Source organism: Malus sylvestris, chromosome 11 (genome assembly GCF_916048215.2).
Source record: "Malus sylvestris chromosome 11, drMalSylv7.2, whole genome shotgun sequence".
NCBI lineage: Eukaryota > Viridiplantae > Streptophyta > Magnoliopsida > Rosales > Rosaceae > Malus > Malus sylvestris.
The window spans coordinates 430,106-444,776 of record NC_062270.1 but is presented as its reverse complement, the minus strand read 5'-3'; the positions used below and the strand labels follow the sequence as shown (position 1 = coordinate 444,776).

The 14,671-nt window shown below is 39.6% G+C and overlaps 2 protein-coding genes and 1 long non-coding RNA gene across 5 annotated transcripts in view; 2 read left to right on the top strand and 1 right to left on the bottom strand.

The window, feature by feature from the left end:
- The window catches only part of LOC126591595 (uncharacterized), a 44,318-nt gene that overhangs the window by 19,596 nt on the left and 10,051 nt on the right, over positions 1-14,671 (bottom strand). The gene's annotated exons all lie outside the window — the stretch shown is intronic.
- On the top strand, positions 353-3,272 carry LOC126591578 (beta-amyrin 28-monooxygenase-like). Of its 2 annotated transcripts, XM_050257315.1 has the most exons (4): positions 353-401; positions 511-1,177; positions 2,040-2,458; positions 2,579-3,272. In XM_050257315.1, exons 2-4 carry the CDS (start codon positions 621-623, stop codon positions 3,070-3,072), a joined length of 1,470 nt encoding a protein of 489 aa, XP_050113272.1. In that variant the 5' UTR covers positions 353-401; positions 511-620; the 3' UTR covers positions 3,073-3,272. The 2 variants fall into 2 exon arrangements, with proteins under 2 accessions (XP_050113272.1, XP_050113271.1); XM_050257314.1 differs by lacking the exon at positions 353-401 and having other exon boundaries at positions 498-1,177.
- Positions 7,358-10,089, top strand: LOC126591605 (uncharacterized). The gene is made up of 2 exons (XR_007612448.1): positions 7,358-7,502; positions 8,200-10,089. It is a non-coding gene; the product is annotated as an uncharacterized LOC126591605 (long non-coding RNA).

Sequence of the window (14,671 nt, the reverse complement as noted above, 5' to 3'; positions counted from 1 at the left end):
GACTTCACAGGTTTTCAAATCTGGAAGAGATCCCTTTCACCTAATCTACCAAACCAACAAATCCGGATTTTTAAAATTTGATCAAACAATTACAATTATTATAACTTGTAAAAAAGTCTTCTGTTTGTAGCCATTTGATCAAATTTCAAGGGTCCGGATTTGTTGGTTTGGTAGATTAGGTGGAAGAGATCCCAAAAGGATCTTTCCTTCAAATCTGGATCTGATGTATAAAAAATTATTAGAACCAGTCAACCTTGGTGTTCTTGTAAATTAATAGTGATTTAAACACCATCGATCCCATTAATTAGTTCATTTGACTAGTTTGCATTATTGGATTTTGTTTAACAATATCGAGTTTGCATGATCAAATATGTTATGTTGAGTACTAGCTGTGACGACAGGTAGTTATTGGATTTTGTTTAACAATATCGAGTTTGCATGATTGAATATGTTATGTTGAGTACTAGCTGTAACGATATATAGTCATTTCTTTGACTTTTTATATGACAGTTTGCCTGGAAGTCCTCTCGGAACAACCACCTTGATGAAAACTTTTATATCCAGAAAAGAATGAAATGAAAAACCTCATCTGATTCGCTCCCTGGCTCTGTAGTGTAACTATGGGGATGGAGCATTATAGCTTCTATCTCAACTTCTTGTTGGGCTTTATTGTTTTCGTCATATCCCTCTCTCTCTTAGCATTGGTGCTCTTGTACAGGCACAGATCGCAGTTCAAGGGAAACAACCTACCCCCGGGCAACGTGGGGTACCCTTTGATCGGAGAGAGCTACGATTTCGTGTCCGCAGGATGGAAAGGTCACCCGGAGAAGTTCTTCTTCGACCGCATCGCTAACTACTCTTCTCAAATATTTAAGACATCCCTCTTTGGGAAGCAAGCTGCCTTCTTCTACGGCGCGGCTGGCAACAAGTTCTTGTTCTCCAACGAGAACAGGCTCGTCAATGTTTGGTGGCCCGATCACGTCAACAAGATTTTCCCAACTTCCGCGGACGTTTCTGCAACGGCGGAGGCCAAAAAGTTGAAAAAGCTGATTCACAATTTCATGAAGCCTGAGGCTTTGAAACGGTACATCGGCATCATGGACGCTATTACCCAGAAGCACTTTGCAAACAGTTGGGAAAACAAACAGCAAGTTCATGTATTCCCCCTAGCCAAGAAGTAAGTAATTCTTCTCTATCTCATAACATGCATAAATATAGTTGCAGAGTACACGTCGTCTTACATATATATATATATATGCATGTTAATATGTTATAGGCTTTTTAGCCAAAATGGTCCATGAGATTTACATAACTCATCACTTTGTCTCTGAGATTTGAAATTAATAAAAGTTCCATAAGTTTGTCCACCATCAATCATTTTGGTCATTTCTTGAAAATTATGTTAAATAATGACTAAATGACAAAAATATCTTCAATTTAATAAACAATTGGAAAAAATGATTTGACAAAAGTTGAGGGTATTTTGGTCATTTTATCATTATTTAATGGAGATTTTTTAAGAAATGACTAAAATAATTGATGATGAACAAACTCAGGAACCACTTCTATTGATTTCAAATCTCAGGGACCAAAGTAATGAATTATACAAATATCAGGGACCATTTTGGCTAAAAAAACCATATCATTCAAAAATATCAATATCGTGATTAGTATTAATTTGATGAAATTTCATTTATATAGGTCCTTTTAATTTTAATTAATTGGGCGATTGGAAGGAATGATCATTTGTTTAATTATAGTCTGAAAACACACACATATAAATAATATGTCAAAGAATGAAAACATATTAATCAAGGAAACTGTTATTAGCACTCTAAAAACTCATTCTACACTCCTCACAAGTGTATTCTTGGAGTGCCAAACGAGATTTTTGAATTGCTAATCACAATTCTCTTAATCAATTATCTCACAAATATACTTTCTAATTAATCAATTATCTTACATACACACACACACACACACACATATGTACAGCATGTAAATGCTACTTTTATTGTGTATACATAATATTACTGCAGCTACACCTTGGCGATCGCTGCACGTTTGTTTCTTAGCCTCGAGGACCAAAAGGACATAGACAAACTAGGCCACTCTTTGTATCTGGCTAACGCCGGAGTCATATCGATGCCTATTGACTTTCCTGGGACCCCGCTTCGCAAAGCCATCAAGGCCTCCAAACTCATCAATGGGATGTTGACGGAGATAATAAAGCAGAGGAAGGCTGATTTGGCTGATGGCAAGGCTTCTCCGACACAAGACATTTTGTCACACATGCTCATGACATGCGATAAGGATGGAACCTATATGAAGGAATTGGATATCAGTACTAATATTATGGGGCTGTTAATTGGTGGTTATGAAGCTACTGGTGCTGTTTGCACCCTCATTGTCAAGTTTCTTGCTGAACTCCCTCACATCTACGATGCAGTCTACAAGGGTACGTAATTGCACTAGATGCTCCATAATTTGGGCACTTGGGTTAAATGACATCCAAATTACTAAAAATAATACTTACGGTTTCGTTGTTGTTGGATGCTAAATCAAATACTAATTACAGAGCAAATGGAGATTGCAAATTCGAAAGCCCCTGGAGAGTTGTTACACTGGGATGACATTCAGAAAATGAAGTACTCGTGGAATGTAGCTCAAGAAGTGATGAGATTGACACCACCAATTCAAGGATCCTTCAGGGAAGCCGCAACTGACTTTGTCTTCAATGGATACACAATTCCAAAGGGTTGGATATTATATTGGAGTTCTATCACAACGCACAAGAGTGTAGATTATTTCCAGGAACCCGATAAATTTGATCCGTCGAGGTTTGAAGGAACCGGGCCAGCACCATGCACTTATGTTCCATTTGGAGGAGGGCCAATGATGTGCCCCGGCAAAGAGTATGCCCGGATGGAAATACTTGTGTTCATGCACAACCTGGTCAAGAGGTTCAAATGTGAGAGACTTCTTCCCCAAGAGAAAATTGTAATGGACCCATTGGCCATGCCTGCCAAAGGACTTCCAATCCGCCTTTTCCCTCACAATCACATTAATTGAAACCACCATAACCATCAATTTGTTTGATTACACTGAGATATTAATTTCAATAATTTGTGGTTTTCACTTTGTACAATGATGATGATGTAATAATGTGAATGTGAACTACACATTCTAGCAAGAATGTACTATATGTTGTGTTGATTTACTGCTAGACAACTATCCATCTTATCAAATAAATTTGGGTAAATTACACAAAATTGCCTCAACTATCGGTCAAATCACAATCGTATACCACATGTTTTAAACATTGCAATGTTATACCTCAACTTATGAATTTGTTGCAATGTCAGACCTCCATTAAATTCTTTGTTAATTTGGCTGTTAAATGATGACGTGGCAAGAGTAGAGCCTACTTCTTTGCCAACTGGAATTAAAAATTATTTATTATTAATAAATTATTAATAATATGGTGCATATGTGTACGAAGTTGTGTTTAAGAATGTAGTAGGTCAAAATACAGGAACCAAATCGTAGTTGTGTCTAAGTTTTTTTCCAGTTACAATTCGGGAGCCATTGGCAACTTCTAGGGAACCAAAATTGTTTTCAAGTCAAAATACAGGAACCAAATCGTAACTAGACTAGGAGACTACATTACCAAGGTAGGAAAGTTCAGTCTTGATTCATAGTTTGGCAACATAATATGTATGTAGGATGTTGTTTTAGAACCGCTTGGTAAGTGTTAAATGCATCCTATAAAATGATTGACTAACAAGCATGGTCATTCAGATATACATGCAATTGAGATCACTGACTAAATCAGATTTCTTTTATATTGAAGCAAATCTTGCCTATTAGGTGTTTGTGAAAATTCCCCAGAGAGTTACAAACAAGGATATGATGCAAATCTGAATGTAGGCTGTTTTGGTATGTGTGTGTACGTATAGGGGTGTTATATTGATATGACATGCTGCCTAACTCGTCTATTTTTAGACTGCTAGATCAAAGAAAGAATTTCAATTTATCAAGGATCAAGGTTTGGACTACCAGACAGTACACCGCCTTCGGTTTGAGGTATGGAATTCTCGTGCTTGCAATCTGGCCGCTTATGTGTTTAAATTTCTGGTTTATCAATATGCTCAAGATTTGGTTAGCAGGTAGTTATGCTAACAAATCAAAGTACTTTAAGAATCTGGTTGGTAGTCTTGGTGCCTTCCAGATTTGTGTAAAAATCTAGAGCCATCTGCATAGTGTTATGCTAATGAGCTGCAAGTAAAACTTCAGTAATAATGTGTTTTTGTATTTCTTTCTAGCGATCAGCTCTATGCGCTCGAAATTTGGCGATCAGGACTTGCCTTTGATTTTATTCGGTGCAGCAGAGTTTTGCATCGATTTGTTCATCTTCTTCCAGATTTCTGTTCCCTTTTTTTTATATATATATTGTTTTGGGATATGTGAATGTAATTTTTTGGGTATTTCTTTGCTTCAATTCTCTCTAATTTTTTGCTGTTTAGTTTGAACTCCCATCGCGGCATCATCATCTGCTCTTGCTGCTGATGCCTTTGACTGGTATTTCCCTATTTGCTACCCAAACAACAGTCCTTTCAGATACTACTTGCTTAGAGTACCATATACCAATATAGTAGTTTGAAAGCTGACCTGGTTTGAAGAAACCTAGCTCAAACATCCCACCTGCAGAGACAATGGTTTGATTGCCATAGAGAGATTGGCATGACATAATTAAGCTCTTTGGAAACAGAGTGTTCAAACACTTTTCAAAGTTTGAGTCCCAACATTTGTTCAAAATTGTATAAAAGATCACTTATAGATATTTGTAGTATATTCCTATATCAAAGATATTACAATTTGTTTCCTCACCAAAAAAAAAAAGGAAATATTATATTCAAATCGGGGTGCCCCCGGAGGCATCCCTTCTTTTTAATATTATTTTGCAACTTTGCCACCAATGTGAATTAGGGTGGCATTGTCTGTAGTGACACCAATGCAATATTGGTAGCCATTGTTACAATAGAGTCCTCTACATAGGACATGTTGTCTAGTTTAGTGGCTGCTTGGTGGTCATTGAGGTTTGCCACCAATGAGAGTGTCCACACTTGACAATAGACATCAATGAAAAAGGTGGCTTCTAGCCAAAATTCTATTAGTGTAAAAAAAGTAAGCTAAAATTCTTTGTAAATATGCTCTCTTGTCAACTCTAGGTAGTACTAATTACGCAGATCACAACGTTTCCTGATGAGGATTACGAAAGAGGCTTGGTTCTGTATATGATATGGAGACTGCTATTCAAGTTACTATATGGTGAAAAATCGGTTTTTTGTTCAAATTTAAAGTCTCACTGGTGTTGCTCAAACAAATATGCTATGTCAGACCTTCAACAACAAAATTTTATTTTACTAAGTGGGATTAGTTCTATAAGGCCGGCGATGCTGTATGGCACAGAATGTGTGACCGCCGTATGCCACTGAAGCTCAAGGGAAAATTTTATAGGACGGCAATAAGGCCGGCGATGCTGTATGGCACAGAATGTTGGGCGGTGAAACATCAACACGTACACAAAATGGGTGTAGCGGAGATGAGGATGCTTCGTTGGATGTGTGGGCACACGAGAAAGGATAAGATTAGGAATGAGGATATCCGGGGTAAAGTAGGAGTAGCCGAAATTGAAGGAAAGATGAGAGAAAATCGGTTACGGTGGTTTGGACATGTGCAAAGAAGGCCTACTGACGCTCCGATTAGAAGATGCGACTATGGGACAAAGGTTCAGGGCCGAAGGGGTAGAGGAAGACCTAGGAAAACTTTGGAAGAGACTCTAAGAAAAGACTTAGAGTACTTGGATCTAACGAAGGACATGACACAGGATCGAGCACAATGGCGTTCTAAGATTCATATAGCCGATCCCACCCAGTGACTTGGATTTTCTAAGTCTCCAACCGAGAAGTTTTCCTCACTCGGGAAATTAAGGGAACACTACCCCAACCTACATGCTCCACTCAGAAAGCTTCAACATACAAGCTTCAACATACAAGCTTCAACAAAAGAAAATTCAAAGAACTTAGCGAAGAAGGCTTTGGTGTATTTAACACAATACGTTGAAATGAAGGAAAGCTTATTTATTGATATCCCCGATAAGCTACAAATATGTACATATACATGAGTCAAAATAAACACACAAGAGGGAGCCTTCACAAAGGTTGCTTAGGAGAAGTCTCAGCAGTCGGTAGAGCCCCAGAAAGAGAAGGCACCGGAGGGGGATCATTTGGAGCCTCAGTACTGGACAGAACCCTAGAAGGAGGAGGCATCAGAGGTTGATCATTCGGAGCTTCATTACGCGGTACAGCCCCAGAAGACGAAGGCAATAAATGTCTTTGGAACAAACCCACAAATCTCTGATGATCAAGTAAAACCTGACCATCAGTTTCCTTCATCTGGTCAAGCTTCCTCTTCATGTTTGTAGCATAGTCATGTGCGAGCCGGTGCAACTGTTTATTCTCATGCTTGAGCCCTCTAATCTCCTGTTTGAGACTCATCACTTCAGCCGCCAATGATTCAACTTGGCGGGTTCGAGCAAATAGGCGTTGGGCCATATTAGACACAGAACCTGCACACTGAACACTGAGAGCCAGCGAATCCTTAACAGCTAACTCATCAGACCGTTTGGAAAGTAGTCTGTTATCTTTGGGAGTGAGAAGGTTCCTGGCCACCACCGCAGCGGTCATATCATTCTTCATCACGGAATCCCCAACGGTAAGAGGACCAGTAGGGGAGACGAAGGATGGGCGCCATATGTTGTCTGGAGAAGGCGGGGCTGCCTCTTCAACAAGGTTCAAGTCAAAACGACGGTCGGAGGGGCCAGACATTTTCAAAGGTGTTGAAGAGAGAAGAGGTCGGACAAATCAAGATCTTAGAAGTGCAAGAATGAAGCTTCTACTGGTGGAGATTCAAGTGTGCTTTGGAACTTAATGCCAGCCCCTATAAAAATCTGCACTCGACGGAGCTTCAGAAATCGAAGAGGCGCCTGCTCAGAAATCGAAGAGGCGTTTGCTTTCTCAAAAGCTGGGCTGCTTAGAGATCACGAGGGTTGATCTCAGAAATCGAAGAGGCGTTTGCTTTCTCAAAAGTTGGGCTGCTCAAAGACCACGAAGGCCGACCTCAGAAATCGAAGAAGCGCTCGCTTTCTCAAAAGCTGGGCTCCACAGAGACCACGAGGGCTGATCTCAGAAATCGAAGAAGCACCTACTTTTCCAGCCTTGTCAGCACCTGTCACATGCACACTCAGCTTTGCGGAAATTATGGGCATTCTGTCGAAGACTTATGGGGAAGTAGAAAACACATGAATCTAACTGTTCAATCACCCACTTCCCACACGCAACAATAGCTCATGGGTACCACAGATAACTTTGCCAAAGTTCTCTGCCAAAGTTGAGCACGTGAAGCTTGCAGCTCCCACTACATCGTTCTGACCAAGAAGGGTAAAAGAATAGCAAAGAAACAGCACTAACAAAGTTTAGACCCATAAATTTTGAAGGTCTAGCTACCATATTATTACCCACAAGGGTAAAGGAACAGTACCACTGCTGGATAATTGGAAAGTCCCTGTGTGTCAACCTCTGTGCTTCGTGGCAAGGTAGACTAGCAAACATGCCCAACTTTTACTCACATTCGAGAAAACACTCCCAACAAGATTGCTTGCTCCAAAATTGAAGAGGCACCGCCCTCCGAATCTCGAGAGCCAGACTCCCAACATGATTACTTTCTCAAAAATCGAAGAGACACTGCTCCCAGAATCTTCGAGAGCCAGACCCCCAGCATGATTGCTTTCTCAAAAATCGATGAGGCATCGTTCTCCGAATCAATCGAAGAGGCGCTCGCTTTCTCCAAAGCTGGGCTGCTCAGAGACCACGAGGGCCGATCTCAGAAATCGAAGAGGCACCTACTTTTCTAGCCTTGTCAGCACCTGTCACACGCACACTCAGCTTTGCAGAAATTATGGGCATTCTGTCGAAGACTTCTGGTGAAGTAGAAAGCACATGAATCTTACTGTTCAATCACCCACTTCCCACACGCAACAATAGCTCATGGGTACCACAGATAACTTTGCCAAAGTTCTCTGCCAAAGTTGAGCACGTGAAGCTTGCAGCTCCCACTACATCGCTCTGACCAAGAAAGGTAAAAGAATAGCAAAGAAACAGCACTAACAAAGTTTAGACACATAAATTTTGAAGGTCTAGCTACCATATTATTACCCACAAGGGTAAAGGAACAGTACCACTGCTGGATAATTGGAAAGTCCCTGTGTGTCAACCTCTGTGCTTCGTGGCAAGGTAGACTAGCAAACATGCCCAACCTTTACTCACATTCGAGAAAACACTCCCAACAAGATTGCTTGCTCCAAAATCGAAGAGGCACCGTCCTCCGAATCTCGAGAGCCAGACTCCCAACATGACTACTTTCTCAAAAGCGAAGAGAGGGTAAAGGAACAGTATCATTGCTGGATAATTGGAAAGTCCCTGTGTGTCAACCTTTGTGCTTCGTGGCAAGGTAGACTAGCAAACATGCCCAACCTTTACTCACATTCGAGACAACACTCCCAACAGGATTGCTTGCTCCAAAATCGAAGAGGCACCGCCCCCCGAATCTCGAGAGCCAGACTTCCAACATGATTACTTCCTCAAAAATCGAAGAGACACTGCTCTCCGAATCTCGAGAGCCAGACCCCCAGCATGATTGCTTTCTCAAAAATCGAAGAGGCATCGTTCTCCGAATCTCGAGAGCCAGATACCACATACCACTTTTTCAAAGTGCTCTGACAGAGTTAAAACATGTGAAATTGGCAGCTCCCACTACCGTGCTATGACCAAGCAGGGTAAAGGAATAGCATTACTACTTGTTGTTAGGGAGACTCCTATATATTTCGACCTCCATCCCCAACGGACAGGCAGACCTGCAAAAATGCCCAACCCTTCATCATATCTGAGAGGGCACTTCCAACGAAGCCTTTCGAAATATTCAGCTTTCTTTCCCCCCGATAATACCTCTGCAAACAAGCTATACTAGAGCAAGAATATCTCATATCATCAGGGTTAAAAGCAAGAGTATCCCATATCATGCTTTTTCCCTGTCTTTTCCTTTGGCCTTGTTTTTACCTGCAAGACAAGGAGAAAGAGAGCAATCAGTCAGCACTTGGAATCAAGCTTCCAGCCAGGAACTGACTGCCTGGAACCCCTTACCTGATTACTTACCTGGCATTGCTCTCGAGTACTCATCTTCAACATCTTATGTTTCCAGGGAAGATTCCGCATCTGCTTGAGGAACAGATAGGGCAAGTGTGAAGGATACAAGGAAGCATGTGGAGACAAGCGTATCAGCACACGTGCCGATACATCCATTACTCTGTCAAAAGCAAAAGTATCCCATATCAGCAGGGTGGAACGTACTCTAGATTTGATGGACTTGTTTTGACCCTCAAATCCTTCAGTCGGCCTTATACTCTGGAGGAAACCAGAAAACCCTCCAGCTCAGTTCAAGAATAAGCATGTGGAAAGTTACTTCTTCAAAAGCAAAAGTATCCCATATCATCTCTTCTCATTTTTCTTCTCTTTATCCTTCATGCTGCTGCAAGATGGGGAGAAGGTGAACAATCAGTCGGAGCTTTGATTGCTTACCTTGTCTGTCACCTCTTTCAGCAGACCCCCTAGCTCGGCGACTTGGGGGACTCCTACTACATGGTTTGTATCGCGCTTGACCAAGCCTGAAACTACAAGTAAGCTTCAAGTGAAATTGATACATTACCTTGTGCATCTCCACCAGTTAAAGATACCACCCTGGATGGAGGAAGAGTACTTCCAGAGAAGATGCCACATCTACCTATGAGACAGAAAAGGCAAGTCAAGACGACACCACACTCCGATACTTAGAAGTTTCGTGATTACGAGATCATTCTCCCACAATATTTCCTAATGTCATTTGTACTAAATCATTCACTTGTACTCACTAAAGGAGAGCTTGAACCTATGTACTTGTGTAAACCCTTCACAATTAATGAAAACTCTTCTATTCCGTGGACGTAGCCAATCTGGGTGAACCACGTACATCTTGTGTTTGCTTTCCTATCTCTATCCATTTATATACTTATCCACACTAATGACCGGAGCAATCTAGCGAAGATCACAAAAAGCGACCGTTTTCGCTACCTAGGATCTATCTTGCAAGAGAACGGAGAATTAGATGGAGATCTCAACCATAGAATACAAGCTGGATGGATGAAGTGTAAGAGTGCATCCGGCGTGTTGTGTGACCGTCGTAGGCCACTGAAGCTCAAGGGAAAATTTTATAGGACGGCAATAAGGCCAGCGATGTTGTATGACACAGAATGTTGGGCGGTGAAGCATCAACACGTACACAAAATGGGTGTAGCGGAGATGAGGATGCTTCGTGGGATGTGTGGGCACACGAGAAAGGATAAGATTGGGAATGAGGATATCCGAGGTAAAGTAGGAGTAGCCGAAATTGTAGGAAAGATGAGAGAAAATCGGCTCCGGTGATTTGGACATGTGCAAAGAAGGCCGACTGACGCTCCGGTTCGAAGATGTGACTACGGGACAGAGGTTCAGGGCCGAAGGGGTAGAGGAAGACCTAGGAAAACTTTGGAAGAGACTCTAAGAAAAGACTTAGAGTACTTGGATCTAACGGAGGACATGACACAAAACCGAGCGCAATGGCGTTCTAGGATTCATATAGCCGACCCCACTTAGTGGGAAAAGGCTTTGTTGTTGTTGTTGTTGTTGTTGGATTAGTTCTATAAATTCTAGAACGGCATTGTATTTTGTGTCACATTTTCTATTACATTCAAGAACTCAAAAGTCTTTTTTTTTTTTTAAGTCTATTTTTATGTCTTCGGAGGTCTTTGTCCCACCAATGGAGTGAAGAAATTTTTTTCATGTACCAGGAACATAAGGGACTTGGATTGTCTGCCCTCCTAGTTGTGGTGCCCTTCCATGCCCTCCTATTTTGTGCGGTCACGGTTAAGCCACGTCAATATTTTATATTAATTTTTTAATAAGATAATAAGACAAAAAATAATAAAAATATAAAATATTGACGTGGCTTAACCGTGACCGCACAAAATATGAGGGCATGGAAGGGCACCACAACTAGGAGGGCAGACAATCCAAGTCCGAACATAAGTTGACTTGGAATTCTCAAAGTACGAAGTTTTGTCACCTAGCAGTTTCAATTGAAAAATTGCCACGTTATACCAGCAAACCACCCACTTCAACCGGCGACACCCAATACCTTCTTTCTCCTCTTCTTTCTCTCTCTCTCTCTCTCTCTCTCTCTTATGTTGAAATCAACGTCTAAAATATCGATATTATCCCGATATTTCCATCGAAATTTCCGTGTTTTTTGACTACCGATATTTCCAATATCATCGATATTTTAGACCTTGATAGTAACTCTATGTGGTACTAAGTCACTCATATATCTTACCATGCAATGTATAAAGTGTAAAATATTATACTAATTCATTATATATAAATGATTATGGTGTGTTTAAACTTCTTTCACTAATTACTACATATTTTCTACACTCACAATGTTTGTCAGCTCGCTATATAATCAACTTAAATCAGTTAAATCCATCATGCAATGCATTTCCTTTCAATTTTTTGTAATAAACTAATAGATAATTGACAAAATAAACATTCTGCAAAGTTTCAATAAAAATTTTCAAGTTTTTCTTACAATTTCCGTGATTTTTATTCAATTTTTATCAATATCGATAATATCCCGATATTTCCATTGAAATTTTCGTGTTTTTGGACTACCGATATTTCCGATATCATCGATATTTTATACCTTGGTCGAAATGTAACTCGAGGATAGTCAATGGCACCCTCAGACTTGTTGTTTACAGCCTCCGATTCAAGGGCTTGTGAGGTTAGCGGAATCCCCATCAGTTAAATCATGTTTTTTGTTAGGGATGTGCTATCCACACATCCCATTTTATTTCTCACACTCTTGATAATTTATATCCATTGATTTTCTTTAATTCATCCGATCAGACAACCGAAAATTAAAAAAGTGTATAAGAAGTAAAATAGGGTGTGTGGATATCACACCCCTTTTGTTATATTAAATTATTTTTATATTTGATTGATCTAAAAAATGATAAAGCATGATTAAAATTGTAAAGATGAGATTGATGGATTTACGAGAGGAATGGTGGCAATGGTAGCCGGCGCGGATGGGGAAGAAGAAGAAAGGCTGGGGTGGGGGGGTCTATCTCAGAAACTGGACTGTTTCTTTATTTATTTAGTCATAATAATTAATTGTTTTGAAGAGTTATCTATTTTAATTGTTATTTTACAGGTGTCAATAGTGATTATTGGAGAACACCACCTGTCATGCATATGTGTGTATATCCGTTACTTTGAAAAATTCCTCAGTGGTGATCTGACCAATGAAGTTTAGACAGGTAACATTGCGACGATTGGTTATTTTTTATTTTTTGAAGTAATTGAGATTGTTAGATGTTTAAAAAAATTTGTTACATGTCAAAAATTTTATTAATCAGATACGGCATGTCAATTGTATACTGGATTGGAAACACAATAGTTCATGTTCAATTATTTATGTCCCTCTTCGACCAGTTTTAACTCTTGGATTAAAATAAAAAAGTTTTGACTTATGAGAGTTTAGGTTTGAACTCAGAAATAATTTTGCTGCTCCAACTCTTTCGGGTTAGATTTACATGCCTTGCCCAAGTATAGCTTTGCGTTGGACCGTGTATAGCGAACCAGCAAAAGGATCAATCATCTGAAACCTCGCCTGCTTCAAACAAAAAAAGGAGGAATCTGAAACTTGTTATCGAAACAACAAACATGAAAACTAAAAATCTCAAATTGTAGACACTAAATGTGTAATCTGGAATAGTACATTGTGCCTAGTTCCTTTGTACTTATCGCCGGGATTGCCCAGACCTACAAATAGCCATGGCCTCGGAGCAGCAGTGCAAAAGCAACGCCGACTTAACCGATTAAGCATCTTCCCCCTTAGCCTCAGTGCCTCCCACTACACCTCAGCACCATAATTCATCGGAAAAAAAAATGAACTGGAAGCTCGAAAGTCTCCAACCCACCTGCCACTCGCAACTTTTCGCAAACAGTTAGACTGCATTCAAAATGTAAACAGCGAGTGAATTTCCGAATGGAGTGTAAAATTACTAAAATGTTTGGAGACACAACGGAAACAAAGCCAAAGACAAGAGGCGTATTGCAGAATACAAAGAATATACTTGTCAAGTTTGAGATTAATACCTTGCCTCGCATAACCGGTGAGAGCGTCAGAGAGAAGGGGCGGGCTTTGGGTCCGGACGTTTTGGTGCTCTGAAGAGCAACCACGGCGGCGTACCGGCGGTGGTGAATTTCGTGAGACAGTCGTCGAGACTGCTAAAGTCACGGTTGCTGAAGGCCCAAGCGCACTCGTTCTCTTCGGAGTTTCTGTTTATACTCTGACTGATACTCTTCCCGCCCACAAATTTTATTTTTTATTTTTTTTGTTGTGATAAAAGATCACTTGCCTCGCCCACTAAATTAAAAGAAAATTATTTTTTTACTATGCCCTGTATTTGTTTGTAAAATTATTTTTGAACCATTTTTATCTTCTGGCACGTTACTTTTTATTTTTAACAACTAAATTGAATAAATTATAAAAAAATAAATGTCAAGATTAAGGGGTGTGTGAAAGACTACGATCTCGTTTGGATGTGCTTTTAAAATAACTGAAAGCACTTTTAAAGAAAATGTTATTTGATTCCAAAAGCACAAATTATGTGCTTCTTATAGGAATCACTTTAAGTGTTTTTCCAGAATTTACTTGTATTTTTACTAAAGATTAGTTCTAAAAATATTTTCACCAAAATCACTTTCAGTCAATTTATTTTTAACATAGGTTGTGTGCTTATCATTTATTTTTCTTTTGTTGGATACATATGCCCTTTATTGAATTCACAATAAAAGACACCAAATACTTAAAATGAAAATAAAAACTTAGCTTTCCTTTGATATGTCGAGCGGTGTTGATTCGTTCAGTCGAATAAATTTTTATTTGACCAATGTTGAATGGATTATATGTGCATTAAATAGTATATAATATATTATATTATACTAGCTTCATCGTACTCGATTGAGGCTTTTTTTTTTTTTTATACACGTGGGCTACGCACCCTTAGAGGTGTTACCGCAGCTGTTTTCTATGTATTTTTCAGGGGATTTATTTGGTGTAGTGTATGCAAATGCAGAGGATTTTTCGTTATGATGCAGGATAATCTCACCAAATTTATTGGACTTAAATGTTAAAAAAGGATCGTGATCACGATCACAATCCATACCTTCAAAGGAATTAGATTAAGCGTTAAATTGTTGTAATTGATTGATTTGTATTTTCCCTTTCATAGCTGTACAATTGACTTTAGGAATGAAAATTAAGTTTTTAGCGATTTTTACACTTAAGTCGTTAAGTTTGATCGATTCTGCCATATGTAATAGTGATACCACATTGCTCGAATCCATTGAACAAAAGACGCCTTGTTTTTTGAATTTTCTAGACTCAACATTTATGCCTTTTAGAGATTTGATTA